We start from the raw sequence: 6,960 nt of genomic DNA, 5'->3' as shown, positions 1-6,960 counted from the left end.
AGAGAACAGCGTTCTGAGGGCCGGGCCGGGGCAGCGCCCTCAGTGCTGGGGGGCTCAGGGGAACAGGGCAGGGAAGCCGGGCCCGAGCGGGGATCCTGGAGTGCCCTGGGCAGGAAGGGCCTGCAGAGCCCATCCTGATCCAGCCCTGCCGAGCCCATCCTGATCCTGATCCTGCCCTGCAGAGCCCATTCAGATCCTGCCCTGCAGAGCCCATCCTGATCCTGATCCTGCCCTGCAGAGCCCATCCTGATCCTGATCAGCCCTGCAGAGCCCATCCTGATCCAGGGACACCCGCAGCCATCCCCGGCTGCTCCAAACCCTTGTCCGACCCGGTCGTGGCCACCTGCAAGGATGGAGCATCCACAGCTGCTCCGGGCAGCCCGTGCCAAGGCCTCGCCTCCCGCACAGCGAGGAATTCCCCGCAAAACCCAATCCCAGTGTGAGGCTGTCCTGATACAGCTCCGAGACTCCTCTTTAGCGCACCTAGGGCTGCGGGGCGGGGGGACGGACGGCACCGGCTGCGGAGCCCTGGCACTGGGGCAGCTGCGGTGCCGATGCCTGTGCTGATCCCGGTCCCGATCCCCAATCCCAGTCCTGGTCGCGATCCCCGATCCCAAACCCCGATCCCGATCCCAGTCCTAATTCCCGGTCCCGGTCCCCCCTCAGCGGCGCCGGGCGCGGGGCGGGCCGGGCGCATGCGCGGTGCCGGTGGCGGGCGGTGCCTCACGGGCTGGCGGGAGCCGCGGCCCGGCCATGTCCGAGGCGTATTTCCCCGTGGGCCCCGGGCTGGGCATGGAGGAGAATTTCCTCTCGCTGGACGATATCCTCATGTCGCAGGAGAAGCTGCCGGGCCGCGCCGAGAGCGCTCTGCCGCGCCTGGCCGTGTTGGTGGGGCAGGGCGCCAGCAGCGCCGAGTCCGTCCCGGAGGTAACGGGGAGGGACACGGGACACGGGACTGTCGCTCTCGGGAGGGGACGGGGTGCGGGGGCCTCTGTCCCGGGGCCGCCGCCTCTCCCGCCTCTCCTGTCGCGCCTCCAGGCCCGGCCTCCCTCTCTTGGTGGTCACTGCAAGGATGCTCTCTGCTACTTTCCCTAAAGTTATTTTGCTTTTATTATATACACTTTGCTTGTTTGGGGGTTTTTTCCCCTCCTTTTTCTCTTGCTGTTTCATCAGCTGACATAAACCATATGAGCGTCAATATAAGTCTACTTTCTGAGTCTTGTGGTAATAAGGCCTCTAAAGTGTGTCTGGTTTATGCTGCAGTCACAAAGAACTGCTCTGAAAACAAATCTGACTTTTTAAATGCTGGATCTTCATTGATAAATTTCACTCTGTCTTTGGGGCTGCTTGAGGTGTACTTTGATGGCAAGGATAACTTTTGGCTTCTCTGGTTCCCGCAGGGATCGAAGCTGGAAATCCCCCTGTGGCTTGCTAAAGGGCTGCATGACAGCAAGAGGAGAATCATCTCTGTGGAGCTGCCAAAGATTTACAAGGAAGCCTGGAGGACGGTGTTCAGTGCTGATGCCAATGTGGTTGATCTGCATAAAATGGGGCCCTACTACTATGGATTTGGCTCACAGCTCCTGAATTTTGAGAATCCAGAGAATCCTGAGATAGCTCAGACTATCCTGCAGGCAAGTATCTGAATCAGGTCTCGAAACTTAGATTTGCATTTTTCTGTCTTGATTTTGTTCCCAGCTGCTTAGCAGTGTTCAGGAGAAATATCCTGGTTTAATCCAGATGACTTCTGGATTGAATATGGATGTCCCTCTTGGCAGCTGGAAGCCTCCACTGTGCATCCAGGGGTATAATTTTAGCTTGGCGTTTCCACACTGTGAATGTGGTATTTCATGAAATCCTGTAAAACAGGACTAGAAGAGATGTAGGATTATTTAACTACACCTGTCTTTAAATCTTTCTAACACTGAGAGCTCACCCTGCTCTGGGCAATCTCTTTCAGCACCTTGCCAGCCTCACCTTAGGAGGCTGAACCAAAGCTCCTTCACAGCAATACAAGCTGTGTTCTGTTTGTCTCATACCAAGTAAATGCTGAGGACAGATTATTCTCTTCCTTCCTGCAGCAGTCCCAGTTCATTTGATGTTTTCTCTATGCTCCCTAACCTCAGTGCCCTCATTGTGCACTGCTGGTGCCTCTCCAGTGGATCTGCATCCACCACACCATGCCCTGAACAGCAGTGCAGTCTCATGCTCAGGGCTTGTGCTGCTGAAAACAAAAGGATTACTTTGTGAGTTTTGTGTGGCTGTGATGCTCTTGGCTCATCTTGGTGCAGCATCTGGTTTGTCACGATGCAGTCACACGGATCTGTGTTTGGTTTGCAGTCCTCAGTGAGATGGTACAGGTTGCATCTGTGAACAAATAATTTCCTGGCTCTGTGCTATTTCTGCCTTAATGTAAAACCTTCTGGGTGAATGACAGCCTATTGTTTTCACACCATCTTTCTAATTAGTCAGGATTGCTATGAATTAAGAGTTCTGCTCCCTGACATGCCTGTAGTCAGCCCTTCTCCTTCTCCTGCATGTTGCATGCTGATTTAATAAGCACAGCTTCTATTCCTTTAGTAAGCTCATTAATTAACATCTCAAGCAGTAGCTGGTTCCACAGAGAGCCCAGTGGAACTCCACTCAGTGTGTTCTTCCCTCCTGACAGGAGCTGTGGATGATTTCTGTCTCTCCTGACCATCTTTGGGTGGTCTGGCTGCCTCTTCCAGCAGTGCCCCATGACAGATGCCCCTCTGCTGCTCTTCCTGCCTGTGCAAGGCCTGGCACCCTGCCCTAGCAGGAAACCAGGCTGGGCTCTGGGAATGTGTTCTTGGCAAGCCCATGGTGGCTGTGATTCTTTTATTATCTTGCAGAAGTTTCTGTATTGCTTCTTTGTTCCAGTATGCTTCCAGGAATTGATGCTGAAGGATTTATAATTCCCTGGCTCTTCCCTTCTCCCTCTCCATCTCCCCTTTCTGTTTTAAAAGAGAGATGTCATCTTTGTCTGTTTCCGGGCTTCAGTCTTCTTGAGCTTTTAAACATAACCACTAACAGCTCTGAGATCTCTTCAGCCAGCTCTCTAAGTGGGCTGGGATGATTTTATTGCATTTTTTTCCCTTTCTCTGTGCTTTACATTAAGGCTATGCAGAGAGGCTTAAAGTGCTGCTGCTTTCTTGGAGCTGTCCACTGAACATGTGCTTTGTGCATTGAGGAGTTGCCCACGCCTTTCCTTGTCTTTTCTTTTTCTGCTAATGGATATCTTAGGGGAAAAAGCCACAGTAGAATTCATTGCTTATTGACAGAAAAATCAAAGCGTGCCAGGTTTGATTTCTCTTTTTAGAAGCAAACAAGGGGGGAGTTGTGCTGAGTTAAAAACCTGTAAGTTTATCCTTATTTAACCTATTACTTTATCCTATAAGTTCTGGCAATTCTAAAATCAACTCCTGAAATAACAAAGCACAGTTTTCAAAGAGTTCTGACCCTTTTTTTACCAGTTCCTAAAAGCAAAGATAGGAAAATAAAATGCCATGAACATGTCTTGTTGCTTAGCTTTTCAAAATGCTATTTATAAGTTGCAGGCTGGTTTGGTTTTTCACCTTTTCATGGTTAAATGTTTTTCTAGCACACTGAGTGGTTTTCAGCAGCAGTTTGGCTTAGCTTCCAGGACATTCACTACTTGCAGCTTGTACATTCCTGTGATATGAGATTCATTCCTCCTGCTCTAAAGCAATGATTGCTTGAGAAGTGAGACAGAATAGATCATAACTGTATTGTATGCTGGGGTCTCCTCAAGCCTGTTGTGGGCAAGCAGCCAAAATCCAATTCTGTGTTTGCTTCCCATCCGATATCAGGTATTTGATTTTGTCTTTGTAGCCAGGCTTAACAAGTGCTGTGCTGGTTGCAGGCTGCTGAACAGGAGCTAAACTTTGGCTGTTCATTTGTGACAGCTCAGGGCTCCAGGTGTGAGCTGGTGGCTCTGTGTTACCTGTCAGTGACTCTGTGTGTCCCCTCAGACGTTCGTTGCCCGTTTCCGCCGCATCATGGACTCCTCTCAGAACGCCTACAACGAGGACACGTCTGCGCTGGTGGCACGCCTGGACGAGCTGGAGAGGGCTCTCTTTCAAGTGGGCCAGAAAGGGCTGAATGATTTCCAGTGCTGGGAAAAGGGACAGGCTTCTCAAATCACTGCTTCCAGTCTGGTGCAGAACTACGGGAAAAGGAAGCTCACAGAAGTGGATGGTTAAAAGTCTGAAGAACATGAAGTTACAGTGGGGAATATAGATTTGCAGCCTGTTGTAGAAGAGAAAAATCCATCAATTTAGGGAGGGACAGGCTCCCTGTCCATTAATGGGCATTCTTCTCTGTAGCAGCTTTGGGTAAAACTAATGAAAATTTTAAAAGCAGAGGGCAAGGGTACAAAAGCCAGATGACACCACTGAACAGCCTTACAGCTTACTCATAGCACTCCTGAGGAGTTGCAGCTAAAGTGTTTGCTAGGTGGCTGAAAAGCTATGACAGGACTTTCTAAAAGGGTAATAAATACTAATTATTGTTCCAAATTGATATTTACAATATCAGATCTGGTCAGAAATGTCCTCCCCATCCCAACCTCCTGGAAACAGCTATTGATTCTTTGAAGAGCTGTTTCCAGATTCCCTGTTCTTTAGAGAGCCCCAGTGATGTGGAAAAAATGTGATACAGCATTATTTTTTTTAATTTCTTATACACTGAAGTGGAACAGGTGCTCTTAGTGAGGCAGGAATGTTTTTCTTTGCCCTCTCCTGTACACAGTACCAGTGCCCTGGAGGGAAATACCTCTCAAACAGCAAGTGGCTGCACAGGTCTTGTGCTGCCCTGTCCTCCCTCTCCCTTTTTGGCCCCTGTGACCTTGGTGCTGTGCAATAAGGAGTTCTTGTTTGATGCCTGTGGCTTTTGTGCTGGATTTGTCTCTGTGATGGGTATTCTACAGAGGAGGAAGCAGAAGGCAGAAAAGAGTAAAGTCTGGACCAGATCAAAAGCAGAAACTTCAATGGAAACTCTGCCCCATTATCAACCTTTGAGATACTTGTTCCTCCGTGAGAAATTCTTCTGATTTCTAAATTTGGTTAGTAGAAGGGCCAGAGCAAATGAACTGAGCTTCCTTCCTTCTGATCCATCCAAATGAATCTAGGAATGTGATCCTGGTAAATGTCATCCTTGCCAGTAGGAGTGACTGGATTTGGGACTGGCTGGACAGCACAGTGATTATCACCCTTTGTGGATGCCCTTAAACCTAGAGCATCTCAAGTCCCACTGGATGGAGACAGAAGATGTGGTTGTCTCTGTAGGGATTAGTTCCTGCAGACAGCAGCATGGTTGTCCTTTGGGAGTATTAGACACCTTCTTTGCCTCTGCAGGAGAACACAAGCAGAGGAGCTGGATCCTGGTGCTGCTGAGCACTTCCACTTCTGTGGGAAGCTTATTTCACCTCCCTGGGCGTTGACAGCAAGATCCAGGTCTCAGAGGAGCTGTTCCTGGACTTGCAGATGCCCCTGGATATTGGACTCAAACAAGACCTCGAGCACCAAGGGCTGTTCCTTGGCCAGAGATGTTGAAGCTCAGCCCGTGGAGGTGGCCAGAGGGGACAGTGCTGTGCCTCCACAGCTGTCTGGTGCCTCCCCTCAGCTGCCCTGCCACAGGAGACCAGCTGGAAGCTTGCCTGACAAAGTATTTGAAGTATGTGCAGGACGAAATGCTGCTGCACTTAATGACTTAATGGCACATAATGGCTTATGCATTTGGCAGTTGTCCATTTCTGGATTTTTATCTTGAATAAATGTTTTGTAAGGGAATGCTCATAATGTGAAAAGTGTGTTGTTAATTGCACCACAGCAGAAAAATCAAATGGGAAAGTCCAGGTCTCTACACAAGTGTGGCCATGGTAGATAATCAATCCCTCTGCTCTTACAGGTAATGTGGTCAGGAGCTAACTTGTGCAGTTGTACCTGTGAGGAAATATTTCCTGCCTGACTTAGCCCAGGTGGGGTCTGGCAGCTTGCACAGGCTGTGGCAGAGACCCTGCCAGGCAATCAATAAGCTGTTGCTTTAATGAATTGCATTTTTAGGAACATGAGATGGGTAGAGATGACTCTGTGTTACCTCAGCTTTGTTGTGGTGCTGGTGGGAGGTGGGAATTGGCTGTCTGTATCCAGATCCTGCTGCTTCAGGCTCTGTGGCAAACACTTTGTGTACCATGGCAGAGCTGTGATCAATGCTGCTAGGGGAGCAAGTTGAAGTCCATCTGTGGCAAGAAACATCTTTCAATTGGAAATATTTTAATGAGATGTTTGCCTTGGGATGTAGCTGGTTTATAACCAAAATCATGAGTTTCATCAGTTTCTGGACTGGCTTTGGTGACTATCCAAGCTAATTTTCCTGCATTTGTAAGAACATTTTTCTTCTCTACTGCTGGATGCAAAATCCAAGCAGAAGGTTGCTCACTTGCCAACATTTTGTGCAGCAGCCGTCAGAGTAGGGAGGAAAAAAATCCCTGAAGTAGTCTTCAATGTCACTGGCTTTTTGTAAGAAGGCAATGCCACTTCTAGTAACCATGAGTTAAGGACCCTTAAAAAATCTGATCCTGTAATTTTAAATTACAGTATTGGTTAGGTTTTTTCTGTCCAGAAGAGTGCTCTTTACTTTTTGTGACCACAGCTGTCCTTTTCCATGGCACTGCAGCAAGCTTTTAAGTTAGAGGAGTTTGAACTTGTGTGTTTTCAGAATGGTACAATAAATCTTCATTGCAGAACTACCTGGAAAAGGTCTGAAAAGGACTATTAAGTTTTATTTCTCCCATGCCCTTCAGTTTTTAAATTGAAGGACTGCTGGTATTTATGACAAATCAGTCCATAGACACATTTTACATTATTTCCACAAATGTTTTCATTGCAATCAAGTGAAGAAATAGGCAAAATTTGAGCA

The 6,960-nt window shown here is 48.5% G+C and overlaps 1 protein-coding gene across 1 annotated transcript; it reads left to right on the top strand.

Annotated features, from left to right (window-relative positions):
- Positions 1-716: 716 nt before the first annotated feature.
- GINS3 (GINS complex subunit 3) lies at positions 717-5,831 on the top strand. Its single transcript, XM_064723415.1, has 3 exons — positions 717-927; positions 1,401-1,634; positions 4,014-5,831. The coding sequence occupies exons 1-3, from the start codon at positions 754-756 to the stop codon at positions 4,242-4,244; spliced, it is 639 nt and encodes a 212-aa protein (XP_064579485.1). The 5' UTR covers positions 717-753; the 3' UTR covers positions 4,245-5,831.
- The last annotated feature ends 1,129 nt before the right edge of the window (positions 5,832-6,960 follow it).

Source organism: Zonotrichia leucophrys, chromosome 11 (genome assembly GCF_028769735.1).
Source record: "Zonotrichia leucophrys gambelii isolate GWCS_2022_RI chromosome 11, RI_Zleu_2.0, whole genome shotgun sequence".
NCBI classification, from domain to species: Eukaryota; Metazoa; Chordata; class Aves; order Passeriformes; family Passerellidae; genus Zonotrichia; species Zonotrichia leucophrys.
This window is presented reverse-complemented; position numbering and strand designations above follow the sequence as displayed.

Excerpts from the sequence above, each read along its gene's own strand:
- GINS3 (XM_064723415.1), top strand. The coding sequence starts at position 754 with ATGTCCGAGGCGTATTTCCCCGTGGGCCCCGGGCTGGGCATGGAGGAG. Across the intron at positions 928-1,400 it reads GCGCCGAGTCCGTCCCGGAG|GGATCGAAGCTGGAAATCCC; the intron begins GTAACGGGGAGG and ends TGGTTCCCGCAG. Across the intron at positions 1,635-4,013 it reads TAGCTCAGACTATCCTGCAG|ACGTTCGTTGCCCGTTTCCG; the intron begins GCAAGTATCTGA and ends GTGTCCCCTCAG.